Consider the following 14,156-nt stretch of genomic DNA (forward strand, 5'->3'; position numbering starts at 1 on the left):
AAAAAAATCACTAATTCAAAAAGATATATGTAAAACTGATTCACTTTGCTGTACAGCAGAAGCTAACACAGCATTGGAAATCCAATAAAAGTTAATTTAAAAATTAAAAAATAAAGAAATACCTCCAACAATTCCCCCCCCCAAAAGATATATGCACCCTTATGTTCATTTGCAGATTAATTTACAATAGTCAAGACATGGAATCAACCTACATGCCCATCAATAGATGAATAGATAAATAAGATGTGGAATGTATATACAATGGACTGTTACTTAGACAAAGAATGAAATCTTGCCATTTGTGGCAACATAGATGGGCCTAGAGGGTATTATGAGAAGTGAAACAAGTCAGATAGAGAGAGACAGTGTGATTTCACTGACATGTGGAATCTAAAAAATGGTACAAATGTATAGACATGACTGAACAGAAATAACATCCTAAATACAGAGAACAAATAGGTAGTTGCCAGATGGGAGGGGGTTGGAGGGAGGAAAAAGTAGCTGAGGGAAATTAAGGCACAAATTTACAGTTACAAAATAAATGCATCATGGGTATAAAATGTACAGTGTGAAGTGTATAGTCAATAGCTGTGTAATAGCTTCATATGATGATAGATGGTACCTAGATTTACTGTGGTGATCATTCTGAAATGTATAGAAATATGCTGTGCATCAGGAACTCATTCAATGTTGTAGTTCAATTATACTTCAACAACAAACTCATAGAAACAGAGATCAGATTTGTAATTAGGGGCAGGGTATGGGGTCACAAAGAGTCAGACACAACTGAATGACTAAACCGAACTGAACTGATAGGGGAGGAGAGAATTGAATAAAAGTGGTCAAAATGTACACATTTCCAGTTATAAGATAAAGAAGTTATAGGGATGTAATGCACAACAGGATTAATATAATTAATATTGCTATATGTTATATATGAAAGTTGTTATGAGAGTAAATCCTCAGAGTTCTCAGCATAAGCAAAAAATATTTTTTAATTTCTTTTATTTTGTATCTTTGTGAGATAATGAATGTACACTAAATTTACTAAATTATTTTCATGATATATCATTATGCTATACAACTTAAACTTATATAATGCTCTATGTCAATTATATCTCAATAAAACTGAAAAAAAATTAAAATATAGATGTTAAAATCAGTGGGTTAAAATTTGATCAGGATCAAGATATTTATATAATTTCAGGCCTATCCTGTCTAGTTACATTTTAATTTCCAAGGAAAAAATATCATAACTTGTCATAGGAGAGACCTGGGAGACATCACCTTAATCAAGTGACTGAACTTAACAGCATCAACTTTAAGACAAACCAGCCTCATGTACCTTTCTGTAATGATTGGCTCCTGTGTGGGGAACAAAATAAAGCACATTTTAGAGATAATCAACAAGATTTGAATATTACTTGTGGATTAGATAATAGTACAGTTATATTGCTATAAAATATCCCAGTTTTGATAAGTGTAGTAGCTATGTAAGAAAATGTGCTATTCTGAGTAACTGTACACTGTACTTGGAAAACTATAAGACACTGATGAAAGAAATTGAAGGCAACACAAATAGATGGAAAGATAAACTGTGCTTATGGATTGGAAGAATTAATATTGCTAAAATGACCATGGGGAAGACATGGCCAGTGCTCACTTCAGGTCCAGCTGTCTCTCCAAACACCCTGGGCACACATAGACTGACAGGGATGAACCCACACAAAGACACACCTCCAAAATTGAGATAGGTAACAGTTTCACATAATTTCACTGAGACAGAGAGAGTTAAACAAAATAAGATGACAAAAGAATATCTTTTAAATGAGAGACCAAGAAACAACAGCCCCTGAAAAAACCCTAATGAAACAGGTAAATAATTTACCTGATAAAAAGTTCAAGGCAATAGTAATAAGAATGTTAACTGAACTGGGTAAAAAATAGATTAACACAGTGAGAATTTTACCAAAGAACTGGAAAATATAACAAAGGACCAGTCAGAGCTAAAGAATATAGTATGTGAAATGAAAACTTCAGTAGGAGAAATTAATAGCAGATTAAATAATATAGAAGAATGCATATGCCACCTGGAAAAATGAATGCAAATCACCCAATTAGACAGAAAAACAAATTTTTTTAAAACATAATTAGCCTCCAACTAATAAAAATAAATAAATAAATAAATAAAAACAGAAAACCATTTTGTTTGAAATGAGAATAGTTTACAAGAACTCTGGGACAACATCCTGCACATTACCAGTCATAATATAAGGATCTCAGAAAAAGGAGAGAGAGAAAGGAGTCAAAAATGTATTTGATAAAATTAGGTCTGAAACCTCCCTGAACCTGAAGAAGGAAACAGGTATTCAGATATAGGAAGCACAGAGATTTCTATTGTAAGATTTCACTCATATGTGGAATCTAAAAATAAGACAAACAAAACAAAAATAAACTTATAGGTACAAAGAATAAATTAGTGGTTACCAGAAGGGAAGTGTACTGGGACATGAGTAAAATGGGTGAAGGGGGTCAACTGTAAGATGATGAACGGCAAGTAGACTTGTGATGGTGATTACTTTCTAGTGTATACAGATGTCAAATTATAATGTTGTACACATGAAAATTATAATTATTTAAAATCTCCAATGAAAATCTTGTTTTGCCACATATCAGTTTGCCCTTTGTGAGTTATTTCACTAGTATTTCAATAATTCTGGAGCAAAGTTTACTGACACACTGCAAATAAGCATCAATCTATTACTTCTCTATTACAAATAAGTTTCATTACAGCAAATTTTTGTCTGTAATTTTTTCAGTGTTATATTTGAAGCAACAGGAAAAGTGACTGATACATAGCAGGCACTCAACAAATATTTATTGCTTAAATAAATGAATGAAACACTGAAACATTAATTTCTTCTTGACACATTTTTAATTGTTTAAACCAAATGTAGAACTTTAACATAGTCAGCATTAGGTCAGGTTAAAGGTCTATATTATACCATGCTACTTGTTCCTTAAAAATACTATTAGAAGGTGACTGCCTCTTCTCTCTGTGTGTAGAAATAAAATTATTTGCAGGAATCTCGAGAAATAACATCCTGAGGAAAAAAAGAAAAGAAAATTGTATCTTGACCCCCAGAATAATTGTCTTGAATTTTCTCTATTATCCAAGGAGATTTTTCATGAAAATTTTAGGTAGATTGCATTTTCTAGGATTCTTAGTTCTAAATTCATTTTCCTAAATTCATTCAACAAGGAAAATGCCAAAATTTATCATTTCATTTTACTATGGCAAGAAGAAAGAAAGTAGTATACCCGTTAGGGGATTTCTATCATGTCTCTTGCCAAGAGATTTCCACTGAGGTTTATTACCTGTATGGATAAAATGTCCCACAGCTTTATATAAAGAGGAGGAACCTTCCCTGAGCAATTATTTTAGAGTAAAATGGGTTTTCATATCTAAACATATTTAAGATGCTTCAAATCAAAAATATATATAATGTTAAGGACCTACAATAAGAAATAAAGACCTACAATAAGAAGTAAATGCACTGAACACAGAGAGAATATACAGCCCTTATCTCCAATTAATCCTGATGGAAAGTAAATATCAATGTCAATAAAGGGAAGTATTACCATTGAATATCAACATTGATTTCAAGTATTATATGTAAGTAATTGTGAACTGTTTAGCTTGATTGATTTATATCATTTTGTACAAGTTTTTGTGCAAAGCTGCATACTAAAAAAATGTGTAATTAAATTGGCACCTTTAGTATTAATAGTATTTAAATGCTCCTATTTTGGAAAAATGAATCTAGAGATACTCTTTGCGTTAGTGGCCATTTTCATTAATTTAAATATATGTGTGCTGACATAAAATCTTAAAATTATTAACATCATGTTAAAGTCAAGGGATATGAGTCATTTGTGGAAATGAAAGGGAAGAAAATGCAAATCTTATGAGACTTCTTTTGGTGGAGATAAGTACAGTGTTAATATTTGAATACAACCTAAGAAAAATTAATCAGAAGATAGAGACTCCTAATCAACCTGGACACTATATTTCATGAAAATAACTAACCAAACATTAAGTATTACTTGCAAAAGTGTAGCCATACATATTGGATTGGTTAATCCTAATAGCACAGCAAGGTAGATAAGTGAGGTTTCAAATATTTAAGTAGTGCATAAAAGATACATTTGTTAATCATTACAGTGAAATGGATCCAGTTTTCTGATTTCATATCCTACTACACCAGTGCTTTTTCAAACATTTTACCATTGCCTAAAGCAAGTTTTATATTTTATACAATAAGCCCAGTCACACATGTATACATATACTCATACTTGTAATGGAAACAAATATTATAAAATCAATAAAATGGTATATAACTGTTAAATGTGTGATAGATTACAACTCACAGTATGAAAAGCACTAATATATATCATACTGTATTTTTAAGAAGTGATACCTTTAATAATCTTATATAGCCAGTCTGTACAATCAATTATTGCCTGTCTTGTTTTTTTAAGTTCTGAACATGTTGCAAGGAATCATTTTCTTTTAGGTGTATGTTTCCTTTTATGATAAAATTTTACTTTGGCAAAAGTCATTTTAGGATTTGAGGCATAGGATTAAGGAAAAGCACTATGTCTTATTTCTGTGTAAAGCAGATGAATCCAGCTGGAGCCCAGTGAATTCTGAAATTACCCATAAATCAACTCAAAACTTCAACCAGAGAATGATGAAGCTCAACTGAGTAAGGAGGAAGGAAATGAACCCAGGCAGTAAGTCAGCATGGATGGTTCTTGGGAAACAGCCTCCTATTTTGTTATTTTCTCTAATATGAGCAATTTTGAGTCCCCCTTTCTCTAATAATTAAACTATGAAAATTTGCTATATTTCATTTCTTGGTAAAATATCAAGATTTGTTAGTCTTCCTTTTAGGTGTACTACAAAAACATTGTTTGGGGCATTTTGTCTCATAATTTTTCATCTTGCAAATATCAAATCACATCACTGGAGTTTCATCACAGAGAAAAATCCCTTCATAACCCATGTTATTTAACTGAATAAATTGACCATCAAGAATATTTAATACTGAAATGCAAATCTTCCCTTTGACCTAAATCCACAAACAAGAGCAACAATCATGAATGCAGGCAATGCAAGTACCCCAAAGTTTTTCATTCTCTTGGGCTTCTCTGACCATCCCTGGTTGGAAATGCCACTCTTCACAATAGTGCTTGCTGCTTACATCTGCACACTAGTGGGAAACATCTCGATTATTGTGGTATCCAGGGTAGATCCTCAACTTGACAGCCCCATGTACTTCTTCCTTTCCAACCTCTCCTTCCTGGACCTTTGTTTTACTACAACCACCACCCCTCAACTGCTGCTGAACCTCTGGGGCCCAGATAAGTCTATCACTTATGGAGGCTGTGTGACCCAGTTTTATATGTTTCACTTCCTGGGAGCCACTGAATGCATCCTCTTAGCTGTGATGTCCTTGGATCGTTATGTGGCCATCTGCAAGCCCTTGAGGTACCCAGTTATCATGCAACAGCAACTCTGTATCTTCCTAGTGGTCATGGCATGGCTAAGTGGTTTGGCTAACTCCTTGCTTCAGTCATCCCTCACCATCCAGCTGCCGCTTTGTGGCAACAACAAGGTAGATGACTTCCTGTGTGAGGTCCCAGTGATGATCAAGATGTCATGTGCTGACACCACATTCAATGTAGCTATGCTCTCTATTGTGGGCACTTTCTATTCCCTGGTTCCCTTGTCACTTATTCTTGTCTCCTATGGGTTCATTGTAGCTACAGTGCTCAGAATTCAGTCCTCAGAGGGGAAGAAGAAGGCCTTTAACACATGTAGTTCTCATGTTATTGTTGTATCTCTATTCTATGGACCGGTAATTAGCATGTATGTGCAACCTTCTTCTACTAACTCCCAGGATAAGAACAAACTAATGTCCCTTTTCTACAGTTTGGTAACTCCTATGCTTAATCCTTTTATTTATACTTTAAGGAACAAAGACATGAAAAGGGCAATGACGAGGCTTCTTGTCTCATTGTACCATCAAAGAAGAGAACAAACATAGCTAGTTTTGTGTATGAAGCACAAAACTCCATATAGGACTTGGAAGAGCCCCTGTTCCAAGTGTTCTAAAAGCACTTTTGATTTTACCTCCTCAAAATTCTCCCTAAAATGTAGCTTTTTAATATGTAGCTATCATAATAAATAAAATAAACATATGGTACATTTTATATGAAATTTATAAAAACATTAAAATTTATATGTATATAAATTGTGTCTTAGAAAGTATTGAAAGACATGTTCTAAAAATATCTCTATGTGACAAATCTTCCCATGTGTAGGCACACTTGACGCATCTGGTTGTACTTGCTAGAGGGCTGTTTTTCAGCTTTGGCACACATTACAATCCTTAAACTTTTAAGGACTGACTCCTCTACAGACCTCCTATATCAGAATTTTAAGAAATCATGTCCAGAAAATTATCTTTTGAAACTGCCTCAGTTAACTTTGAAGTACATGCAGAATTTGTGAGGACCATCACCAGAAAAACAAATTGAGATATCCATTAGAGACAGAGGTCAAAAGGGATCTCAAATATGGGAAAAGGTATAAGCTAACCCTCCCCCTCCAAAATAGGTGACAATTTGCCAAAAGATTGAAGAATTTCAAATGCTCCAAGCATTAAAAGAAAGTTGTAAATGCATAAGCAGAAAAATTAAAAACATAACCCCTAACAAACACTAAGGCAAATGCAACAATACCAAATCGAGTACCTAGACAATATGGTTTCCTTAAAATTAAATATTCCGTGAAATTCAGCTAAGTACTTCAATCAGTAGTGAAACTCTCATTTATGTGCAATAAAATATTTCAAAATTGGTCTCCTAAAACTAAATTATACAACAAAGAATTGACAATTGAATTGTTACTGTTGATAACTAAATTATCAGTATGGGTAAGTAAATATTTAAAACTATCTCAAACGAAAAACAAAAAGAAGAAACTGTAAGAAATTATCCAAGAAAACATATGATTTAGAGAATAGACACGTGAAACCAAATATAAACAACAGGAATGGTAGTTGGATGAAAACAATAGATAGAGGAAAAATAACTAAGCAAATATTCAGAAAATTCCCTGGGAATGAGAGGTTTCAGCCATGCATTAGGCACTCCAGCCCTGGGATCTGACACCAGGAAAATAACCCCCCTTAGCTGGTTTGAAAACCAATGGAGCTTAGATCAGAGCTATAAGAAACCAAGACTCCACTCTTAAAGAGAGCACCCACAGTCACGCCTACTCTTGATCACAGCGCGGAAGCTACAGACTGAGAACTGCGTGGGCTCTGGCCAGCTTGCCAGGACTGCACCAGCAAGACCCCAGCCCACACCAGCCTCCAGCTCCAGCCCCTCTCGCCCTGGCGTTGCTCTCCTCTGTAGCCGAGGCTGTTGCCAGTGAGAACACCCACACTTAGGGGGAAAGGGGCTGGCTTGGACCCCAGTCATGCCCTGACCAGGTCCAAGGCAGCCATCGCCAGGGTATGTGTCCATGCTCACACATGAGAGGAGCAAAACTAGTTCTAGGGAGGAAAACACTGTCACTGGTGGGCATGAGGCCACCTTATTGGCATGGCACCAACCGCTCTCGACCCAACCCAGCCTCCAACCAAGGCATGCATGCTGGGGGAAAAGTGAAACCAGCCCCAAAGTGCAACCTCATGCCTTCAGGCCCAGGCAAGGACTCAACCAAGGTAGAGACAACCCAGGAGAAACCCAATTCTGTCCGAGCTCCTTGTCTAGCCCCTTGGGCCCTGAACCCACCTCCAAAAGGATGGTGAGCACAAGAGAGGTGCCTACTCCCGCCTGACTCTGACTCAAGCCCCTCCTACACCAGCCATACCTCACACCAAGGTGGTGGTGCCCGCACACGTGGAGAGAAGATGCAGCCCATGCTCATTTCAGATCCAGTTCTCCTTCTGAAGCCCCTGGGCACACACAGAATGCCTAAGGATGCCTCAAGACCAGGATAGGTAACTATTTCACCTAATTTGATAACAACAGAGGAAATTAAACAAAATGAAGAAGACAAAGTAATATGTTTCGAACAAAGAACATACCTGAAAAAAAAAAAACCTAATGAAACGAGATAATTCGCCTGATAAAGAGTTCAAAGCAGGAGATCAATCAAGTTTGAGATGGCTGCCCCATATGGGGACTCAGAGAAAAAAAAGGAGAAAACGTGGGCAGAGATATGCCCTAGGGAGTAAGTGGTTGGAGCTACAGATTGAGAGACCCAGTCCTGGGGTACTACACAGGGCAGATGAGTCCTCTTGACTGACCAGAGGATCACTGGGACTAACAGGAGGGCTATGGGAAACTTGACTCTGCTGGTGACGAGTGTACATCGCTAGCTTATCCTCAAGGCAGGGCAAAGATGGTGGAGTGAAGACTACTCCAGTGGTTGCAGGGTTTCTGGAGAAAGCCTCTGCAGATGCCCTGACCCAAGCCAAGAAAACACTTCAGTCTCACTTAATTCACATTGTAGTTCAGCCCTGGATCCGGATGTGTCGTGACCAAGAAGAATGCTCAAAAACAGGACACAGAGATGACTCAGTCCCAGGCTGGCATTGGGTCGGGTGGTGGCCATTGCTGGAGCTTACTCAAGCATCACACCGGAAACACCTCATAACTCTGACAGTGGCCAGTTTGCCACAGTTCACACACTGGTACATGACAAGTGTCCACGTGGGCCCTGCCTTCCCTGAGGTGTGGTTCCATAAAGGGGTAAGGTGGCAGAGGTTGGGGGGAATAATCGGCTATGAGAGACAAAGGGGACTTGGATCCAAGACTGCATCTGAGCAGAGTGAGGGAAATATTTGCTGGCGTCTGCCCAGGCAGTGCATCAGGGACAGTCCGGATCTGCCTACTGCCAACACGAGCTAAGAGCCTGCTTGGGCCCTCCCTCGCTTCCCCCACTATGGGGCAAAGGTCCTGGTGCGTGAGAGGGTGCATGTGGCTCTTTCAGATCTGGTTTCCTTGGTGTGTATGCCCAGAAGTGGGATTGCTGGGTCATATGGCAGTTCTATTTCCAGCTTTTTAAGAAATCTCCACACTGTTTTCCATAGTGGCTGTACTAATTTGCATTCCCACCAACAGTGTAAGAGGGTTCCCTTTTCTCCACACCCTCTCCAGCATTTATTGCTTGTAGACTTTTGGATAGCAGCCATCCTGACTGGCGTGTAATGGTACCTCATTGTGGTTTTGATTTGCATTTCTCTGATAATGAGTGATGTTGAGCATCAAAAAGCACACTCTTAAAGGGAAAAGAGCCAGCTCGGGCCCAAGCCTCAGGGGTTCTGCTCCAGCAACCTGGGCTCAAAACCCACTCCCAATTAGGAGGTGACAGTCATGAGCAGAGGGGAATCCCACTTCATACCCAGCTCCAGCTTCAGTCCCTCCATCTTCTACTAAGGTGATGGCCGTTAGTACATCCCAAGGGAAGAAGTGACATGTATCCACGTCAAATCCAGTTCTCCCACCCAAGAACTCAAGCACACGCAATCCATCCAGGGACATTCCCACAGAGTGACACTCACGTAAGACCACAAAAGCTAACTGTTTTATCTAAATTTATAGAGGTTGAGAAAGTGAAGCAAGATGAAAAGGCAGAGGAACTGGTTTCAGTTAAAAGAGCAAGAGAAAACTCCTGAAAAGTAATGAAACAGAAATAAACAATTTACCAGATAAAGAATTCAAAGCACTAGTAATAAGAATGTTAACTGAATTAAGGAAAAGAATAGATGAACACAGTGAGAATTTTAGCATGGAACTAGAAACATAAAATATACTCAATCAGAAATGAAGAATTCAAAAGTTGAAATAAAAAAAAAACAGTCAAAGGAATGAATAGGTGGCTAATTGATACAGAAGAACTCATAAGTGATCTGGAAATAGGGATAATGGAAATCATTCAATCAGAACAGCAAAAAGAAAAGCAAATTTTAAAAACTGAGAACAGTTTAAAAGCTCTCTGAGACAACATTAAGTGCACCAATATTCACATTATAGGGTTCACAGAAGGAAAAGGGGGATCTAAAATGTATTTGATAAGACTATGGATAAAAATTGCCAAAATACAGAAGGAAACAAATATTCAGGTACATAAAGGACAGAGGATTCCAAAAGGTGTAACTCAGACCCATACTGAGACATATTATAATTAAAATGGCAAAGGTTAAAGAAAAACAGAGAATTGTATTACAAATACAGTAAGAGGGGGAAAAAAAGAGTAATATACAAGAGAATCCTTATGGGTTCTCAGCTGGTTTTTCTGCAGAAACTTTGCAGGTCACAAGGGAGTGGTATGACATATTCAAAGTGCTGAAAGGGAAAAACCTACAACTAGGATATTCTACTGGGCAAGATTATCATTTAGAGTTGAAGGAGAGATAAAGAACTTCTCAGAGAAGTAAGGAGTTTATCACAACTAAATCTATCCTAAAAGAAATCCTAAAGGGTCATCTCTAAGTGGAAAATAAATAGGAATCTATAGGAAAGAGAAAAATCCCAATAAGAAAGGCAATTATACAGTAAAAGCAGAAGATTAATTACTTACATATAGAGATTAAAAGACAAAAAAATTATAAAATAACAGTAGCTACAATAAACAGTACATGATTAACATGAAGGTATAAAATATAATATCCAAAACACAAAATAAGGAGAAAAGGAGTAAAAACTAAAGATCTTTCAGAAAGTGTTTGAACTTAAATGACTACCAGTTTAAAACAAGCAGATATAGATATAGAAGCCATAGTAATGACAAATCAAAAACCTACAATAGATACACAAAAACAAGGGAGAAAAGAACAGAAGAATACTAGCTAAAAAATCAATAGAAAATAATAAAAGAAGAACAGAACAGAGAATAACTACCAAAACAACCAGAAAATAATAAAAATAGCAATAAGTACATACCAATCAATAATTACTTTAAATGTCAACGGACTAAATGCTCCAGTGATAGAACATATGGTGGATGATTGGATAAAAAAATAATACCCAGCTATATGCTGCCTACAAGAGACTAACTTCAGAGCTAAAGACACACACAGATGGAAAGCGAGGGAATGGAAAAAGATATTTCATGCAAATGGAAACAAGAAAGAAGGGGTAGCAATACTCATATCAGACAAAATGGACATTATAACTAAGGCTTTTCCTATTTTCTAGTTTGGTACAATTTTCACTGTGTTCATCAATTTTCCCCCAGTGCAGTTAGCATTCTATTGCAAATGCTTTGAAACTTTATCAGGTAAATTATCTGTTTCATTAGGGTTTTTCAGTTGCTTCTTGTTCTCTTATTTGAAACATATTCTTCTGTTTTCTCATTTTAACTTTCTCTGTCTCTTCAAAATTAAATGAAATCGTTACCTATCTTGTCTTTGAGCCACATGCTTGTATGGGAGCATCCCTATGCAGTTTTTGTGTGCCCAGTGTCTTTGCTGGGAGAGCTGGGTCTGAAATTAGGCTGAAGGAAGCTCCATCTTCCCCCAGGGACTTGCAAGCTGGTAATGGCTGCCTCTACCCTGCTCACAGGCATGGCCAGTGAACTGAGACGTCTCAGCTCCCATCCGGTGTGTTCACTCTCATTGCCGATAGACATCTCCTCCTCAGTGGGGAATAGCACTGGCGTAAGAAGGCCTGGTGCAGGAACCCAGTGTATGCACTTGCACGTGCTGGGGTGGTTCTGGCAAGTCAGCCAGAGCCCAGAGAGCTTTCAACATGCAGTCTCTGCTCTTGATCGGGAGTAAGCATGATTGTGTCTACACTCTTCAAGAGCAGAGTCTCAGTTTCTTACTCCAGTAAGCTCCACTGGTTTTCAAACCAGCTGAGGGGTCTCCTCTTCCTGGTGTCAGACCCCAGGGTTGAGGTGCCTCATATGGGCCTTAGCACCTTGCTCCCCAGAGAGGATACCCAAGCCTGTGATATCCCCCTTTTCTTTCATGTCTCCTCCTAGGGATGTGAGTCCCAACCAAACTGCTTCTCTCTTCCTACCCAATTGCATATGAATCTTTCATTATAGCCTTGGTTATAGTAGAGCTGTTCTGCTGTCCCCAGGTCAATTTGAGCAAGAGTCCCTGCATGTATCATTATAGTTTTGATGTGTTTCTGAGAAAGGTGAGACCCGTGCCCTCCCACTCTACCATCTTGATCTCCTGAAGGTATTTTTTAAGTATCACTTGATTCCTCCTCACATGAAAGACCACTTAATGATTTTCTTTTTCTTCTCTCTTCAACTGATTTTTATGCTCCTTTATTTTACTGTCAGAAATAATTAAATCTTATGTAAGATAGTCTACAAATGAACAAAGTAAGATATTCAAAGGACTCAGATATAAATTCTCTAGAATCACTTATTCAAACTAGTTTTGTACTAATAGTATCTTATTTAAATTTATTATCGAACAACAAACTATCAGAAAAAGAAATCAAGAAAACAATTCCATTTACAATTGAATCAAAAGAATAAAATGCCCAGAAATAAACTTAACTAAGAAGGTAAATGACTGGCGTATAATGGTACCTCATTGTGGTTTTGATTTGCATTTCTCTGATAATGAGTGATGTTGAGCATCTTTTCATGTGTTTGTTATCTAGGGTGAAACAGATCACCAGCCCAGGTTGGATGCATGAGACAAGTGCTCAGGCCTGGTGCACTGGGAAGACCCAGAGGGATCAGGTGGAGAGGGAGGTGGGAGGGGGGACCGGGATGGGGAATACATGTAAATCCATGGCTAATTCATTTCAATGTATGACAAAAACTACTGTAATGATGTAAAGTAATTAGCCTCCAACTAATAAAAATAAATGGAAAAAAAAAATAAAGCCTATCCTAAAGGTAAAAAAAAAAAAAGAAGGTAAATGACTTATACTGAAAACTATAAAACACTAATGAAAAAACTGAAGAAGACACAAATAGATGTAAAGATATTCTGTGCTTAAGGATTGGGAGAATATTGTTAAAATGTCCACATTACACAAGGCAATCTACAAATTCAATGCAATCCCTACAAAAAGCAATGGCAGAGCTAAAAAGAAATAATCCTTGATATTGCCACTGGTGATTTTTTGGGGGGGTTCTGACTTCAAAGGTAATGACAAGAGAAGCAAAAATAAGCAAACGAGATTACATCAAATTTAAAAAGAAAACCATGAACAACATAAAAAGGCAACCTACAGAATGGGAAAATATATTTTCAAATTATATATTTAATGAGGGGTTAATATCCAAAATAAACAAAGAATTCATACAATTAGATTGCAAAATGGGCAGAAGTTCTAAATAGACCTTTTTCTAAAGAAGACATAGAGATGGTATACAGGCACATGAAAAAATGTTCAACATCACTAACAATTAAGGAAATGCCTATCAAAACTACAATGAGATATCACCTCACACCTATCAGAACAGCTTTTATCAAATGGATTAAAAATAACAAGTATTGGTAAGGAGGTGGAAAAAAGGGAACCCTAGTGCACTGTTCATGGGAATAAAAATTGGTGTAGCCATTATTGAAAATAGTATGGAATTTCCTCAAAAAATTAAAGATATAACTATCATATGATCCAGCTATTCCTCTTTTTAGTATTTATCTGGAGAAAATGAAAACACTATTCAAAAAGATATGCACCTGTATATTAACTGCAGCTTTATTTACAATAGCCAGGATATGGAAATTGCCTCAGTTAACCATTGATGGATGAATGGATAAAGACGATGTGTCATAAGACAGAAATATAGATCAATGGAACAGAATAGAAAGCCCAGAGATAAATCCACGAACCTATGATCACCTTATCTTCGACAAAGGAGGCAAGGATATAGGAAAAAAGATAACCTCTTTAACAAGTGGTGCTGGGAAAACTGGTCAACCACCTGTAAAAGAATGAAACTAGAACACTTTCTAACACCATACACAAAAATAAACTCAAAATGGATTAAAGATCTAAATGTAAGACCAGAAACTATCAAACTCCTAGAGGAGAACATAGGCAAAACACTCTCTGACATAAATCGCAGCAGGATCCTCTATGACCCACATCCC

At 37.1% G+C, this 14,156-nt stretch overlaps 1 protein-coding gene across 1 annotated transcript; it reads left to right on the forward strand.

The window, feature by feature from the left end:
• Positions 1-5,162: 5,162 nt before the first annotated feature.
• LOC110143522 (olfactory receptor 2B11-like) lies at positions 5,163-6,113 on the forward strand. The gene has a single exon (XM_020903172.2). The coding sequence runs from the start codon at positions 5,163-5,165 to the stop codon at positions 6,111-6,113; it is 951 nt and encodes a 316-aa protein (XP_020758831.2).
• Positions 6,114-14,156: the final 8,043 nt, after the last annotated feature.

This window comes from Odocoileus virginianus, chromosome 27 (genome assembly GCF_023699985.2).
Source record: "Odocoileus virginianus isolate 20LAN1187 ecotype Illinois chromosome 27, Ovbor_1.2, whole genome shotgun sequence".
In the NCBI taxonomy this organism is placed as follows: domain Eukaryota; kingdom Metazoa; phylum Chordata; class Mammalia; order Artiodactyla; family Cervidae; genus Odocoileus; species Odocoileus virginianus.

Bases quoted from the DNA above. Each gene is read 5' to 3' on its own strand.
- LOC110143522 (XM_020903172.2), top strand. From the start codon at position 5,163: ATGAATGCAGGCAATGCAAGTACCCCAAAGTTTTTCATTCTCTTGGGC.